Source organism: Phascolarctos cinereus, unplaced genomic scaffold (assembly GCF_003287225.1).
Source record: "Phascolarctos cinereus isolate Bilbo 61053 unplaced genomic scaffold, phaCin_HiC Scaffold_4;HRSCAF=312, whole genome shotgun sequence".
Classification (NCBI taxonomy): domain Eukaryota; kingdom Metazoa; phylum Chordata; class Mammalia; order Diprotodontia; family Phascolarctidae; genus Phascolarctos; species Phascolarctos cinereus.
Window position 1 is genome coordinate 709,320,541 of NW_027555847.1, and position 16,580 is coordinate 709,337,120.

The window sequence follows — 16,580 nt, forward strand, 5'->3', positions numbered from 1 at the left end:
CGGAGGAGGGCGACAGGCTGAGGTCAGCATCCTGACCAGGGGACCGGAGGGAGGTTGAGGCACTGCGGGAAGGGGCTGAGATAGCAGGAGATGAAGAGAGGAAGCCAGGCACTGGACTATGATGGCCTGGTTTAGATAGTCCTAGGACCCCCCAGGAGCAGCCTGCCTGAACTGGGGGGAAGAGTGGATCATCGTCAGTCTGACAACCAACAGACACGGTGAGGCGGGCGGCAGCCGGGGTGCGGGGTGGGCAGGAGACAGAGGCCATGCTAGGAAGAGGGCCCAGGGCAGCCAAGGGCCCCTCTTCATCACGGGCATCCTTGACCCCCAGAGGCTCGGGGGAGGTGCGGGCCAGGGTTGGCGGTGACTGGGGGGAAGGGGGCCCACTCTCAGGAGTGTGTCTGAGATACTGGAGAGAAGGAGAAGGAGGAGGAGAGACAGGAACTGAGATGGTTCTTCTCAGGGGAATGGGAGAGTCAGGAGGAAAGACAACCTGGGAAAGGAAGGAAGACAAGTGAAGACAAGAGAAAGGAAAAGCCCCCGAGATCTCGGGGCCCAAAGTCTTGGCGATGCTCCCAAGCCCCACCCCCCTCTCATGCCAGACCAGCACCAAGATCAGAGCAAAGGGCTAAGCCCTATCCCCGAAGATTCCTGAGACCTGAAGAGGATCTGAAATCCTCTTCTGGCCAATGTCATCCAGGGTTTGAGACACCTGGTGGCCACACAACCCCCCAGCTCCTCTTCTCCCCTCGACCCACACAAAACAGCCCTAACTTCAGACAGAGCCAAGAACTGGAAAAGAAGTGTTCCGAACACCCCTCCTCCTCCATCCCGCCCCTCCGGGACCACGCCGAGGAGCCCTGCCCTGATACCTTCTCTATGACCTGTCCCCCATCCCGCCTCCCTCGTGGCTGCACAGTGATGACAACCCCCTCCGTCAGCCAGGCCTCCGCGTCAGCCCCTGCCTCGTCCACCCCCTCTGCCTCTGGCCTGATGCCCAACCGGTCCTGCAACTCAGCTATCAGCCGGTCCTGAGAAGGGGTCTTGAGGAGGACGGCAGGGCTCAGGCGTCGACGCGGGGAGGCTTCCCGCGACATGGGGTGCGCGTGGCCTGTCTCCCGGCTCCTCCTGATCACAGAGCGGATCTGAGAGACAGAGGAAGCCGGTCACGGCTGCATCCTTCCAACAATCCTCTGGCTGCCAGGCAGGCCAGGCAGACACAACTTCTCATTATGTATTTACTCTGGTCCCCATCAAGCAGTGAGGAGCAAAATTCCACACAGGTGAGGACGGATGTTCAAAAAGAGCGGGGCAGTGAGGCACGTCAGACCTCCACCAGCAGAGCGGGGCTCTCCCTCTAATCTTTCTGCACCTTCATTTTCCCATCTGTAAGATGGGGACAGTGACAAATCGTGCCTAGCCCACCTCACAGAGTGGATGAGGCCTCCTACAGACATGGAGCACATAGATTAGTTAAGATATTTCCCTGGCCCGGAGAGAGCTGGCCTGCTCCGGCCTGGGCCCAGCGAGAGTCAAGGCCATGCATCGGCTGCAGCGGTGAGAAATCTATTCTCAGTCCAGGCCCGTTTTCTTCTGAGGACATGGCTGAGGTCACCGGCGCTACAAGCTGAGGGCCTCGCCACGACCGCCATGCACACAACGGCTCCGTCAGGGGCTCGTGCTGTTAGTGCAGCAGGAGGGACGGGGGAACGTCCGGTCTCACACCATGCACTGCGGGCCATGCACAGCAGCTGTAGCCACCCTCCCCCTCTGGTGCCTGCCTGGCCAGAGGTGGAAATCCTCTCTGCTCCCAGGGGCGGCTCCGGCTCGGCCTTCCTGGCCAAGCTGCTCAGGGCTCCTGCGCCCCAGCTTCCCCTCTCGGTGCTCACGGCAGACGCGTCTCTCCAGGTAGTGCTCTCCTGACCCAGCTCCTTCTTGGCCTGGGTGGGGTGGCCGCCATCCTGACCCATCCTCCCTTGCACCGCCAAGGTCCTCTGTGGTCTGGGTTCCTTCTCAGGGCCCCAGGTGTCCGGGAAGACATCCTGTCGGTTCACAGCAACAAAGGCTGGGTCGATGGCTCCTTCCACAGCACAAGCAGCTTCGTGTGGATCCAGGGGGCCTCGGGGCTCCAAAGTCCACAGCTGTTCCCTTGAAGCTTCATCTACCTCCTCCAGACCAGGAGGGTCGATGGGCACCTTCCAAGAGGGGCTGGGCTGCTGGGGCCTTGAGTGTGCTTTGGGCAAGAGGGAGCCGGGACAAACAGCCTCAGGAGGCCTCTTCTCACTGCCCAGACCCGCTCTGGCCCCGTCTTTCTTCTGAGTCAGGCCCTGGTCCTTTGTCCCAGAGAGACGCCCATCCACGAAGGATAACCCAGTGCTGGCAGCATCCGACACCCCCCCAGGCCTGGCTGAATGCGGCCACCCCAGAGGAGGAGGGGCTGTGAGGGGATCTGAGGACAGAGCTGGGCAGCTTTTCCCCGTGCCCCCATTTTCTTCAATGCACAGGACCCCAGAGGCACTCCCTCCATCACCGGAGACACATCTCGTTCGAGGCACCAAAGAAACAGAATTTGAGAGGGTGCCGTGTGGTTCTGGAGAGGTGCCGGAGCGGGCCGAGAGCACTGACCTTGGGGACACGGAGGAGCTGGTCTGGAAGAAAATCAGGACAAAGGCAGAGAGGGAGTTCAAGACCCCTCGGCCTGGGCATGGGTCCATCTCCCAGAGCATCCGAGGTGATTCCTCAGACCTAAGCAGCTCATGACGGGGAGCTCACTTCCTCCCAGACACTCAAAGAACAGCAAGCCAGGCCCACAGACCACCCGGTCCCCCAGCAGGGCATCCTCCAAGGCCAAAGAACAGCCAAAAAGCTCATAAAAGGAAGCACGCTTCAGGGGTCAAGTGGAGGGGGGCATCTCTTAAATGGCCCAGTGGGGAGGGAGGAAAAGTCCAAAGAGGGCTAAGAAGAGAAAGGTGGATGGGCACACACACACACAAACACCCCCCCCCACTGTGGCCCAGAGTGATGGCCAAACAGGAGTTTCTGGTGACCTACAAATGCCACATTTTGCGTTCCCAGGGGCCAACCCCCGCTGGTCTGTCCCTCCCTGGCCCTGCAGCCTTCTTTATCCAGCAAAAGGCTATCATCCTTGCTCCCCACCTCGAGTGTGTCTTCTTGGAGGCCTCATGCTTTCCCCCGCCCCCAACAGACACCATCTGCCGCATCATCAGCCATCGTACAAGTGCCAACCTTAGCCCCCAATACGGGGAAACCTCTGAGCCCGGGGGCCAGCGGGCGAGAGAACTCTCCAGAGGCACGTCCTCTGGGTCGGTGAAGAACGAGATGGCGCCACCTGCCCACATGGAACCAGGACAAAGCCCGCCCCTGGAGAGCCGAGTTCAAGCCCCCTAGCAGAAAGCTCAGCCCCTCCTCATCAAGAACAGAAGGCCGACGGGACAGTTCCCCCTCCCGTCTGCTCAGCTCCCTGTTCCTCCCTCTCTGCCCCTCCCCAAGGCTGCCACCTGACCCAGAAGGCACGGCCAGGTCAGCAAACTACTGGAGAAATCAATCACCATCAATACCCATTTAGATCCTGGCAGACCTCTCATCTTCTAAATAAAACATGCCAGCCCATCCCTGGGTTGGGGGGAAGCAGAGAAGGTGGTCTGGAGGCTGGGTTGGGAGGGGCTCAGGGCAGGACAAGAGACCAGTCTCAGAATAAGCTACTGGTCAATGCCGGCCCGCCAGCCAAAGGTGTTGGGTTTCCCACAGTCGCGGCTGGTGGGAAGGAGAGGCCCAGCTGCCAGACCACAGAGAGGGAGGGAGGGAGGAGTGTGAGGCTGTGGAATCAGCCCCATGAATTCTGGGCAAAGGAGAAGTAAATGATCAGGGGACTGGCAGGCAGAGAGAGGGGAGTGGAGGTGCCAGTGAAGGGGGAGGGGGCCAGAAAAGGACATCGGTCAATGCCACACAGGGGGTCTGGGTAGGTGAGAGCTGGCCCCTGGGCTTCAGGCCCTCGGGGTCAACGTCCTCCCTCCCTAACCCCAAGAGCAATGACAGAGGCCCTTTGTCTGCTCCGGGTCCACCAACCTCAGCAGCTAAAGAGGCAGCACCCACCTTCGACCTGACCTGGCCAAGGCAACATCCTGCTGCCCACCCAGCCGGAGCCAGGGCAGCCCCCTTGGCTGTGGGTCCCCTCTCCCTAGCCTCCAGTGGCTGACCACAGAGCGGCAGGCAGGGCATCCCATGCTCAGATTTGGGCACAGGTCCAAGGTGAGACTGGGAATAAGGACACTGGGGTGATAGGAGCAGGCGAAAAGACAGCAGAGCACCTTGAAGTCCGAGAGGGAGGCCATCAGCTCATCCAGCTCCCTGGTGGCCGAGGAGGCCGAGATGCGGGTCTGCTGCTGGCTGGACGTGACACGCTGAGGGTTGTTCATCTCACCCTGGTTCACAGTGATGGCTGGGCTATAGAGGAGGGGCACAGGCATGGTGAGCGATGAATTTTGGGGGCATTCTCAACATTGGGATCAACCACCCCATCCCCAAGGCCTCAACACCCCCAGTCTACACTTGGGGCTCACTCTGCAAAGGGCCACACCGAGCCAGGCCCTGAAGCCTTTAGGAAAGACAAGTGAGTCTAGGGAAAGGTGGGGGAGAAGTCTTTGTGACAGCTCTCTGAAATGTCTCAATTCAATCCAAAAGCATTCACTAAGCACCTACTATGTGCTGGGACTAAAAAGGAAAAAAGTGCCTGCCCTCCTGGTGAATGCATCCTTATTCCAAGGATCTGTGACTCCACCAGCAGGGGCTTCCTGAAAATCTGGGATCACACCAGAGAACGTCTCAGGGCTGTTTGTGCATAGTAATAACATCAGTAATCAGCCCCATTTCACAGATGTTCAAAGTGAGGCCTAGAAATGACACGTCACAGTGTCAGTGGTGGAATCTGAGCCCGCTCCCGCCTGACCCCAGGCGCAATGCCCTTCCTAACATACCCTGCTGACCCTGACCGTGATGAGGAGAAAGGAATGCAGGATGAATTCCTGTCCCGTCCCTGGCTCTTCCTACTTCTGCGGGGATCCAGAGGGAGAAGGAGAGATTACTTAGCAAGTCCACAGGGAGGGAGGGAGTGGTCAGGAATGTACCACAACCCCTCAAACCTGACAAGAATGCCCCAGAGAGCAGGGGCGGCCCCCGTGCCACTCCACTGCCCAGGCCAAGCTGGCACTCACACAGGGCTGGGCACGGAGCTCTCCAGCTCATCCAAAAGGCTCTCCACACTGGGCCTCACGTCCTCTGGCCCCCGGGCTCCGTTCCGCTTGGGCTTTTCTTTCACCGGGGGGGTAGCCTTTCCCCCCAAGGGGCTGTTGTTCTCGGGGATGCCATAGTGAGCGCTCAGCCCCCCCGGCAGCGGAGGGCTCTGGTTGGCGTCATCTTGGGAGAGAAGAGGAGAAAGTCCAATCAATGCCAACGCCAGCTCACGCTGCCGCCCGGCAGGGGAGCCTGAGAAATGAGGATGCAAGAAAGCAGCCCCACCCCCCACCCCTCATCCCGGGGACATGGCCATACCGACAAGAAGCCAGACGCAGGGCCGTGCTGGACTGCATTCAATTCCAGGAGAAGGCGGTCAAGTTCTGACAGGTTACTGCCCAGCGAGGCGCTCATGATGGTGGGGGACGGCTCAGCTGATTTCTGCTTGTTGGGGAAACTGGGGGAGGAGGAAAGGAAGGAAGCCCATGAGAATCCCTGGAATGGCAGGGGAAGGGGGGGGTGCACGAGACAGTGACCCCTGGGTTTCTGTCCAAAGAAGCATCTGGAGGGTTTAGGGGCCTGAAGCCCACATCCTGGGGAGTCTGCAGCTTTATTGACAGCTTAATGTCGGCATAACTTCCCAGAGTGTAGAGCGGCCTCCTCAAAGGTCCTCAGGAAGAGGCAGATGACCACTTGTCCGGACCCTTCCACAGGTATTCCCAGGGGGCCGGGCTGGACCAGGCGCTGCTGAGCACCCTGTCAGCTCTTGGGGAGCACGAGGCCCGGGAGGAGGAAGGCAACCTCTCCAAGCCGGAGGATGTGCAATGGGAAGGGGAGGGATGTGGTAAGTCAGGAGAGGAAGGAAGTCTGGTTCCTACCCTCAGCTACCCAAAGGGGTAGCGGAGGACCGGAGCAAAAGCTCCCAACAGTCAGAACACAACAGGAACGTGCGTGAGGCAAGTAACATAGCTGAACTAACGGGGAAGGGGCAGGAGGAGAGGGGAGACAGAGAGGGGAAGAGTGAGGGGGGAGAGAGGAAGACAGGGGGAAGGGGGAGGGGGAAAAGGGGGGAGAGGGAGAGGGGGGAGGGGAAAAAGAGGGAGGGGAGAGGGAGACAGAGAGGGGGAAAGTGAGGGGGGAGAGAGGGAGACAGAGAGGGAAGAGTGAGGGGGAGAGAGGGAGACGGAGGAAGGGGAGAGAGGGAGACGGAGGAAGGGGGAGAGAGGGAGATGGAGGAAGAGGGAGGAGGGAAGAAGGGGGAAGGAAAAGATGGGAGGGGGAGACAGAGAGGGGAAAGTGAGGGGGAGAGAGGAAGACAGAGAAGGGAAGAGTGAGGGGAGAGAAGAAGATGGAGGAAGGGGGAGAGAGGGAAGAAAGGGGAGGGAAGATGGGGGAGGGGAGAGGGGGAAAAAGAGGGAGGGGAGAGGGAGACAGAGAGGGGAAAGTGAGGGGGGAGAGAGGGAGACAGAGAGGGGGAGAGAGGGAGATGGAGAGGGGAAGAGTGAGGGGGAGAGAGAGAGACAGAGGAAGGGGGAGGAGGGAAGAAGGGGGAAGGGGAAGATGGGGGAAGGGGAGAAGGGAAAAAAGAGGGAGGGGAGAGGGAGACAGAGAAGGGGAAAGTGAGGGGAGAGAGAGGGAGACAGAGAGGGAGACAGAGAGGGGAAGAGTGAGGGGAAGAGAGGGAGATGGAGGAAGGGGGAGGAGGGAAGAAGGGGGAGGGGAAAATGGGGGAGGGGGAAAAAGAGGGAGGGGAGAGGGAGACAGAGAGGATGAAAGTCAGGGGGGAGAGAGGAAGACAAAGAGGGGAAAGGGGAGGGGGAAAGAAGGAGGGAGAGCAAGACAGGAGGAGAGGGAAAAAAGAGGGAGGGGAGAGGGGGAGACAGAAAAGGGGAAAGGGGGGAAAGAAGGAGAGGAAAGAGAGGAGGGGCAAGGGGAGGGGAGGGCTCTGGCTCCTCCTAATGACAAAAACCACCCCAAATGACACGTCTGTAGCTCTCGCAGTCTGTAGCTCTCGCAGCCCCTTACGTTAACGGTCTCATTTGAGGCTCCCTACAATTCTGAGAAGTTGGTGGGACAGCGATTATATCACATGCACAGACTCTGAGGTACAGAAGGGATCCCAGGCAATCGGATAATCATCCATTCAGAGCTGGACGAGATTTTAAAAGCCACCTCGCCATGCCCCCATATTTTACAGACAAGAAAACCAAGGCAGGCAAAGAGATTAAATGACTAAAGCATAAAAGGGTAAATGACTGAGAATCTGGACAGGACCTCACAGGCCAACGATTCCAACTCTCTCCCTTTACAAATGAGGAAACTGAGGCAGAGAGAGGTGAAGCGACTTGAGGCAGCTGGGGGCGCCACAGTGCACAGAGCACTGGACCTAGAGTCAAGAAGACCCGGGTTCAAATGCAGCCTCAGACACTCACCAGCTGGGTGATCTCTGCCTCAGTTTCCTCACCTGTAAACTGGGAACATTAAGAGCACCTAGCTCCCAGGGCTGTAGAGAGACTCAAATGACGTTAACGCATGTAAAAGGCCTCTGCCATTTTTAATGTGCTATAAACACACTACTTGAGATTATTATTATTATTTTTATTATCATTATTATTCTCCTCACTACTGCCCATGGACCCTGGAAGCACGCAGGCTGGCTCCTTTCCCACTGCACTGGGCAGAGACTTTGTTCAGAAGACAAGCCCCTGCCCCAAGCTGGGTGCCTAGGGGGACGACATGGGGTGGTACCTGTACACGTGCTCTTCCTCACTGGCTCCACGGGGACAGGGGGACCCAAGGCTGTCCCGGGACACAGGGACGCTGGGATTTTTCACACTGGAGCTGTACACGGGAGACTGGGGCGGAGGCTGCAGAGATAAGACACCATGAGGGCCTGGGCTGTGGAAGGGGTGAGCCGGCAGCTCCACCCCAGAGGAGGGGGCGGGGGGCAAGTCGAGGGGAGGATGAGCGGCCCTGAATCATCTGCCACCCCCTCAGGAGGCTCACACTCATCCTCTCACGGCCCACAGGGGGCTTTCCGCTGCCTGGTGATTAACACTGTTCGCCACTCCTACTGTGCTTGGGGGACGGTACTTGTTGGGATGACTGGGGCCTCTGGACCCTTCTCTCCTCATCCCTTCACTTGTCCCCCAGCCCACCTCTTCCCTCTAGGCCCCCCACTCGGCTCCATAACCAAGCCCGCAGGACCCTCCCCATAGTGTGCCTTGCCTCTCAAACCTGCCCCCACAGCCACAGGGTCTACACACCCTACCTGCTGGTGGACGTATCGGGCGCCACCAGTCTGCCACTGGTCCAGGGGGTCAAGGACTGTGCCGTTGAGCGCCTCGCTAGAGGGGGGCGGGGGGACCGGCGGGGGCACTGGAATCTCTTGATACGTGTGGTTTCCCGTCGGGTAGGAGTAAGGGGTCTCTTCAGACAGGAACACAGGCCGTTTGGAGATATGGGAGGTGGTAGACTCCAGGTCCGCGAGCAGGGCGTCTGGTAGGGACAGGGGAACACAACAGGCACATGAAACAAGAATAGCCTCCCACAGGCACCGGCTACCCCCCATGGCCTGAGGGCTTTCCCTTGCCCCTGACAGGGGCCAGGACAGCTTCTGAATCCTCCAGGCTCCAGGGTGAGGAGACAGGAGAAGGCAGACACGTGACCAACCTTCCTAGGGTAAGCTGGGGGTAGCCTGCAGCCTCCTGCTCACAGCCGATGGCACACTAGGCTGTAAACCAACTGCCTGCCTCAGTGGTCCCCCCAAGCTCCATCCCAGCAAACCTGAAAAGGCTCTTCTGGGCTCCCGGGGCTACTCAGCACCCACCTCTGGGTTCCAGGGCCCCCTCCCAACAAGTTGGCAGAGCCCGGGGCTCTCTGGGAGAACTCTGGGCTTTCCAAGAAGGGATAAGGAAGGAGCAGGAGGGATGACTACACTGGACAAAGGAGGAGCTGGGAGGGCCTCCCACATCACTGGGAGGGGCCCAGCCTTCCCTGGCTCTCTCCTCGTCAGAGGGGAAAAGGTGCCAGCTCTGGTGGGGGAACTGAGGGTCACAGTATGGCCCGAGATGGGGGCAGGACTGCTCAGAACACGGAGGGGCCCGGCATCGAGACGGAGAGGAAACAGCCTCTGGAGAAGAGGCTGCCCCCGGGCCCCTCAGGTGAGGGCCTGGAAATCAGAGCCTGGCCCTGTCTTCCCACTCGGCCAGGTCCTCTGGACCCAACACTCAGCCCCAGGCCAAATCCACCAGCATTTATCATGATCTGGAAGTCGGTGCGAGCACAGACCATCCCTGTCCATGAGCACTTTACAATCTAATGGAAGGAAACACCCCCTCCACAGATGAAATCGGGACCAGGACCAGGAAGGTGCCAAGGAAGGAGGCGGCCTCTCCCGTCTTAGAGAACAGCCCAGAGCAGAGGGGTCAGAGGCTGGGCTAAAAGGCACCTGGGCCCACAATCTCCAGCTGGCTACAGCTAGATTAAAATGGAATCAGGAACTATTTAAAAAATAAAAATAATGCTAATAACTGGTTTTCTAAGACAACTGTGTGGCCAGCAGGGATCCTTCTGTCTGGTTTAGTGGCCGAAACGTCCAGGATCACAAGCCAGCATGCTTCAGGCACAGGACTTGAACTCAGCTCCCAGACCAGGTTTCTATCCATCTACCCCACACGGCCCCTCGTATGTGCCAATTTGAGGGTAAGGGTGGGGAATCAGGACGGTTTCTTACAGGAAGGATTTGGCAGCCAAGCTTGAGAGCCAAGAAGCCAAGAGTTCAAATTCTGGCAGACAACTTTTCTAGGCCTCAATGTCCCTAGTTGTACAATGGAGGGGTTTTGCCTTGATGGTGTCTGAGACCCCTCCTACCCATGAGGAGGCCCTTAAGGGCAGCTCCATCTGCCTCTGGCCCAAGCTGCCTTCTTGAATTTTTAACCAGCCCAGTCCTAAATACCTCCCTCCAGTCCTCCCAGGAAAAAGGAGGGAAGGCCAAAGTCCAGGGCTCTCGAGCAACTCCAAATGCCAAGACGTCTGCTGACTCTGAGGATGCCCCCCCCAATCACTGGTCAATGCCCACCCCTTCTTCCCTCCCCAGCATCAGGAGTCAAACCTTGTGCTATGGTCCCAGGGGAGAGGTCGTCTCCAGAAAGCAGGTAGCAAAAAACTTATACCCTCCAGCCCAGGGAAATCTCGGAAAGGTTAGGGTGGGGCAGCCCGACCTGGAGGACAGGTCCCCTGACGTCACAGAGAGTAGACTTCCTGTGGTCCCACCCCATCCCTTCCAGACACCCGAGGAGCTCCCACAAAGAGGTGGGGCTTCCTCTTTCTCAGCCAGGTGGAAGTAGATGGAGGCCGGCTCTAGGTGAGCTGGGAAGGACTGGGTACAGCCCAGCCCAGATGGCCTCTGAGCAGCTGGGGCGGGGGGGGGGGGGGGGGAGGTGTGGAGGTGGGAGTGTTGTGCCTTGGCCCCCCAGCATCCAGATCTCTGGGTGCTCTATTAATGCTCCCTGGAGACAGGTTCCAGAGAAGCTCCCAGGAAAAGTCAAGAAATGTTACGGAGCTGGACCCAGCGCCAACCAAGAACCCTTTCTATGGCATCTCTTACCAGAGGTCCCCTGGCCTCCCCATGAAGATCTCCCCCTCCACACTCCCCACTCTGGCTTGTCCCTACCCCCTGAGCTCCACCCGAAGGCAGGAGGTGACAGAGGGGTGGATTTGGAGGCACAGCACTTGGGCTCTTTACCTGGGAGACCCTGGGTAAGTGACTTACCAGCTCTCGAACCCCGGGTTCCCTCATCTGTAAAATCAGGGGGCTGGGCTGACTTCTAAGTTCCCTCCTAGTTCTTACATTCTATGTCAGTGAGTCAGTTAATAATTAATGTCAATCAATTAATAACTAGGTGGTACAAAATGCCGGGCCTGGAGTCAGGAAGATCTGAGTTCAAATGTGACCTCAGACACTTAGTAGCTCATGACCCTGAGCAAGTCACTCAACCCTGTTTGCCTCAGTTTCCTCATCTGTAAAATGAGCTGGAGAAGGAAATGGTAAACCACTCCAGCGTCTTTGCCAAGAAAACCCCAAAGGGGGTCACAAAGAGTCAAACACACCTGAAAACAACTGAGCCATAAGAAAATGTGCCGGGCGCTCTGCTAAGCACTGGATGCAAGAAGAAGCAAAAGAAGCCCCTGCCCTCGAGGGGCTTGCAATCTAACAGCAGAAACAGCAAGCAAGCAAATTACATACAGCATAAAGGACAGATATTCTTCTGTTGGCTTTTTTTTTTAAAGCTCTCAGCCTAGGGGAAAGGGGAGGTATACATTGGGAAACAAGGGCGATGTCGAAACAAAAAAAAAAACCACTGAGACATTTCCTGTTACTGTTTGAAGGTGCCTGCATCCAGGGCTGTGCCTGAGCTAATCTGAGCCAGCTAGAGCTGATTGTTAAATTTTCAGTGTGAGCATTTACACCTCAGGAATCTGCAAATCCGGGCTTGACTTAGTGGTTCTGTTGATTGTGAAGACTTAGAAAAGTAAAGGATGAAATGTTAAAAATGCAGATTAAAGATGAAAGCGTTTCTAAGCACGTGCCCCTCCCCCCACAGAGAGCTGGTTGTTAAAACATTTACCACGCACCCCTGCTGCCCTCTGCCATTTTGTGCCTCGGGATGCCTGGGGGCCCCTCCAGCTCTTTATTTGTGATCCTAGGAAACAGGATGGAGAAGAGGGAACGCCAGGACCAAAGGCAGACAGGCCTGGAGGAGGCAGGGAACAAGGGCTCAGGCTGCACTCTGGGGCCATCTGGATCCTAATCTTCGCATCGTGGTGAAATGGTTAAAGTTCTCAAGTTTCCTCCACTGGTATGAGTCAACAAAGCTCAGGGCCAGACTGGGAGGAACCAGGGGGGAAGAAGGAGGGATCCTCTGGGAGAGGGGAGGCTCCCCTCCTCTGGGTGCCCGGGCCGCAGCGGCACCCACCTGCCCCCGTCTTCAGTTACGGCCCCCCTCCCCCTCTCCTAAGCTCCTGGACAGCGGCCCTACCTTCAAGAGAAGCCCTGGACAGGCCCCTCCCAGCCACCCTGACACACACTCTCCTCCCCAAGGCCTAGACCCGTCCCCAGTCAAATCAACCAACATTCACAGAGCGTCTGTTAGGCATACAAGGCAGCACGCTCCTGGTGCTGAGAGGGCCAACACCAATAATAGAATGTTTACATCGGGCAGGACAACCAGCATACGGAGGTCGGAGGTCCATAGGGGGAGCACAGAGCAGGCGATCATAGAACTCTAGATCTGGAGCTAGAAGGGACCTCGCAGGCCAACAAGTGCTCACAGATCAGGAAACTGAGAAAGGTTAAGTAAATCACCCAGAGTCGCACAAATGTTTGGGGTGGGATTTGAACTCGGGTCTTCCTGACTCCAAGTCCAGCACTGGGAAACCTAGCTGCTTCACAGAGTGCCCGGCCTGAGTTCAAATCCTGTTTCACACGCTTCCTGGCTGTGTGACCCTGCGCAGGTCACACACACTCTCTGACCTTCAATTTCCTCATCCACAGAAGGCCCTATCAACAGCACGTGCCTCCCCCGTGACTGTGAAGATCTCTGTAAAGCGCTCTGCAAACCTTAGCACCACACGCAAATGCCAGACACGGGGGCAGTTGTTAAGAAAATGCAAAATAACTCCTGACGGGAGGGACCACAGCTCCTGTAGAAGGCAGAGGCGAGAACCCCTGCCTCAGAGCTTCCACTCTACGGCCTCTGGACAGACAAGCAGACAAAACACCCTTTGCAAAGCAGAGCGACCCTAACAAGTGGAGGATGAGGAAAGTTCTCGGGTAGGAGACGGCCAATGCAGAAGCCAAGGCTCCTCTCGCCAAGGATCGGACTCCAGAGGACCTAGCACCCAAGGCCCGGAGGTCAACCCGACCAAGCTCCCATTTTACAGATGAGAAAGCTGAGACCCAGCTGGGGGAAAGGACACGGCAGAGCTGGGCTCCACCTGCTGCCCACTCTGGCTCCCAGCACCCGTCCTTGGACTGGGGGTGAGGGGCAGGCAGCTGACCTCTGCCTCCAGAGTGAGTTGTTCCTCCCCCACCCCCTTACACTGGCCTCAGTCTCCCAACTTTCTCCTTCTGGATTAGCTGGTTATTAAGCACCCACTGTGTGCCAGGCACTGTGCTAAGGGCTGGGGACACAAAGGAAGGGGGTGGCCCAGCGGATAGAGCACAGGCCCTGGAGTCAGGACGACCTGAGTTCAAATCTGGCCTCAGACACTTGACACTTAGTAACTGTGTGACCCTGGGCAAGTCACTTAACTCCCACTGCCTAGCCAAAATAAATAAATACATACATACATACAAAGGAAGGCAAAAGCCAGTCCCTCAAAGAGCTCCCAGCCCAATGGAGGAAACCACAAGCACCCAAATAAGTAAAGAATAAATAGGAAATAATTAGCTAGGGAAGGAGGGGGTGGGGAAGGCTTCCTGTAGAAGGTAGGATTTGAGCTGGGACTGAAGGAAGCTGGGGAGGTCAGTGGTTAGAGCGGTGGAGGGGGAGCAGTCCAGGCATGGCAGACGGCCAGATGGAACGTCCAGAGCTGAGATGGGGGGGGTGGGGGTCTTGTTACTGGATGGAAGAGGATGTGCTGGGGGATGAGGTGTAAGAAGACTAGAGAGGTGAGAGGGGGCTGGGGGATGAAGGGCTCTGAACGCCAAACAGCATTTTGTATTTGCTCCCAGAGGCCACAGAGAGCCACTGGAGTTTACTGAGAGGTGGGAGGGCTGACAGGGTCAGAAAATCTCTTTGGGGGCTGAATGGAGGATGGACTGCAATGGGGAGAGACTGGGGCAGCCAGTGCAATGGTCTGTGCAGGAGATGATGAAGGTCTGCACCAGGGTGGGAGCGGGGTCCCAGGAGGAAAGGGGCCTATCAGAGAGACGCTGGCACCAGCTCGGATCTGGGGGCTGAGAGAGGGTGAGGTGTCCAGGACAGCTCCTGGCCTGGGAGCCCGGAGGCCTGGCAGGATGGTGGGACCCTGGACAGTCAGGGAGGTCTGGGGGAAAGAGAAAGAATTCTGCTTTGGCCACACTGGGTCTAAGATGGTCTGCCAGACGTCCAATTCGAGATGTCTTGGAGGCAGGCAGAGGCGCAAGCACAGAGCGGGGCAGGGAGGCTTCACTCTGCTTTCTTGCCCAAACCCCCTGGCCTTCCTCTCCCCTCCCAGAAAGGAGCCACTCTGAGCTGTGTGTTTTTGTCATTGTTGTTATTTAATTTTCCTAGACCAAGTGACCCCAGGTCAGGGCACTCCACCCACCACAAAGGGGAAGATGAGGTCACCAGTCTGGGGCTAGCCAACGTGGGGGGAGCAGGGAGGCAGGTTCGCAGAGGCCAGGGCCCGCCAGTGTCGAGCCATAGCCTTTCTGGCTCACAGGTGGCTGGTTCCCCTAGGCTGGAGCGGCCCAACGTGGGAGGCATGGCCTTCCTGCCACAGGGCAGAGGCCTGAAGGTGGAGTCCAGGGCCTGGGGGGGCAGTCCCAGGGGAGTACAAGGGACCGAGCTGGTGTCTCTGACCACCAGAGCGCGCTGTGGACACACAAACCCAATCTGGGAGTGGAGCCCAGTACCCAAAAGTAACCTAATCCCCGTTACTCAGTAAGGCCCAGAACCATCCAGTGGTGGGGCTGCAGGGGACTGACCCTTCCCTAGGGCACCCTGGGAGTTCAGGGCAGCTGAGAGAAGGGCCAAGCCTGCTCCTGGGGGCCCAGAGCCATGGGGAGGGAGGGCAGCTCTGGCCAAAGCTGGACAACCTTGGCCCAAGCCACCTGACCCCTCAGCTGGAGAGTGACCTGGAAAAGCTGTGTGTCCCTGGACAAGTCTGAGCCCCGCAGAAACGGGAAACCAGGGATAACTAGACCGGCTACCTGCATGCCTTCACAGCCCTGGACAAACCTGAAAGTCTAACCACCCCAGAATCCTGGGATTCCCTCCATCCAAATGGGGGTTATTATCATTCCTAAGCTGGAGGGAGGCCCAGGAAGGGACTCCCAGATAACCACCTGGGCTAATTTCCATAGAGGCTCTGTAATGTAAATCACATTAGGAGGGCTCTGCAATGTAAATTTTCCCATTATGGTCTTCTGTTTCTCCATCACCTTCATTTATTATATCATCTCCTCCCCATCCCATCCAGGGAGGCAGCCTCTAGAACAAAGAATCTGTTTAAAGGCTCTTCAGCCAAACCAATCAATAAAAGTCTGGCAATGCACGCAATATTCCACACCCCCAGCCCCCACCTCTGCAGAGGGGTGGAAGGTGCATTTTCTTGGTGGACTTACTAGTGGACTTATCTGTGAGTCTGAACCCGGCTCTGGAGAGGGGGTCAAACAATGCTAACAATTATAATAGAATCCTTCAGATTTTACAAAGCACTGGACAGATTACTGTCTAGTTTGAGCCTGTGAGGAGGAAGCTACAGGTATAATTATCAGGTAGAGGTGAGAAAAGTGAAGCGACCAGCCCAGGCTCACCCTGGGAAGGGACGTTTCACACACAGTGAAACTGGGGTCAGAAGCAAGATTTCAAGCAGGGCTCTCTGCACTATGGCCCCCAGCCCCAATCCCTAGGGCCAGGCCAGGCCTACCAGGGCTCTTTGCACTATGGCCCCCAGTCCCAATCCCTAGAGCCAGGCCAGGCCTACCAGGGCTCTTTGCACTATGGCCCCCAGGCCCAATCCCTAGGACCAGCCCAGGCTTACCAGGGCTCTCTGCATTATGGCCCTCAGCCCCAATCCCCAGCACCAGGCCAGGCCTACCAGGGCTCTCTGCACTATGGCCCCCAGCCCCAATCTCTAGGGCCAGGATAGGCTGCAGGGAGCCCCAGAGGAGCTCGGCTTTGTGGGGGCCCTCTGCCCCAGCTGCTGCACAATCTGGGCACTGCCCAACTGTCTCCTCCCTGGGACCTTGGTCATGCCCACCCCCTCCTCCCATTACAAGGCTTGTATCTGTCAGCTTTGAGAGGCATCTTCTGGCTCAGTCCAGCCCAGCACAAAGAGAGACTAGGGACCTCCTGGGGGGCTGCTTCAGGGATGGAAGCCCACCTCCACTGGGCAGTCTGACCCAGAGAGGGTTTTTTAGCCTGGGGAAGAAGCAGTAGAGGGCAGCTTCTTGGCGGGGAGGGACAAGCTGATCTCTCCCTCAGCCCCCAAAGCTCCCGGGGCCGACCTTGGAATTCTAGGGCCTTGCCCTCAGCAGCACTGATGGGGTTAAGGTGCTCTCTCTGCTGAGACACATTCCTTCCCACTCCCCCCATGCCTGCCTGTGGGGAGGGGACCTA

The 16,580-nt window shown here is 57.6% G+C and overlaps 2 protein-coding genes and 1 long non-coding RNA gene across 8 annotated transcripts in view; 1 reads left to right on the forward strand and 2 right to left on the reverse strand.

Annotated features, from left to right (window-relative positions):
• The window catches only part of LOC110222837 (paxillin), a 59,177-nt gene that overhangs the window by 6,531 nt on the left and 36,066 nt on the right, over positions 1–16,580 (reverse strand). For 5 of the 6 annotated variants that reach the window (XM_078154366.1, XM_078154363.1, XM_078154368.1 and 2 more), the window contains exons 2-7: positions 8,522–8,748; positions 7,999–8,117; positions 5,570–5,707; positions 5,232–5,435; positions 4,329–4,464; positions 1,524–2,648 (exon numbers count right to left, since the gene is read on the reverse strand). In XM_078154366.1, coding sequence (XP_078010492.1) covers positions 1,533–2,648; positions 4,329–4,464; positions 5,232–5,435; positions 5,570–5,707; positions 7,999–8,117; positions 8,522–8,748 — 1,940 coding nt within the window. In that variant the 3' untranslated portion in view covers positions 1,524–1,532. Of the gene's footprint in view, positions 1–1,523; positions 2,649–4,328; positions 4,465–5,231; positions 5,436–5,569; positions 5,708–7,998; positions 8,118–8,521; positions 8,749–16,580 lie in introns of those variants that run through there. The other variant, XM_078154367.1, reaches the window with a different exon arrangement.
• LOC144457211 (uncharacterized) lies at positions 2–1,097 on the reverse strand (the record flags this gene model as incomplete). Its single annotated transcript, XM_078154530.1, has 2 exons — positions 873–1,097; positions 2–493 (listed from the first exon to the last, which is right to left on the reverse strand). Coding segments are annotated over exons 1-2 (717 nt in total), but the record flags the coding sequence as incomplete, so codon positions are not given.
• Positions 6,134–9,789, forward strand: LOC144457133 (uncharacterized). Its single transcript, XR_013486490.1, has 3 exons — positions 6,134–6,206; positions 8,852–8,931; positions 9,596–9,789. It is a non-coding gene; the product is annotated as an uncharacterized LOC144457133 (long non-coding RNA).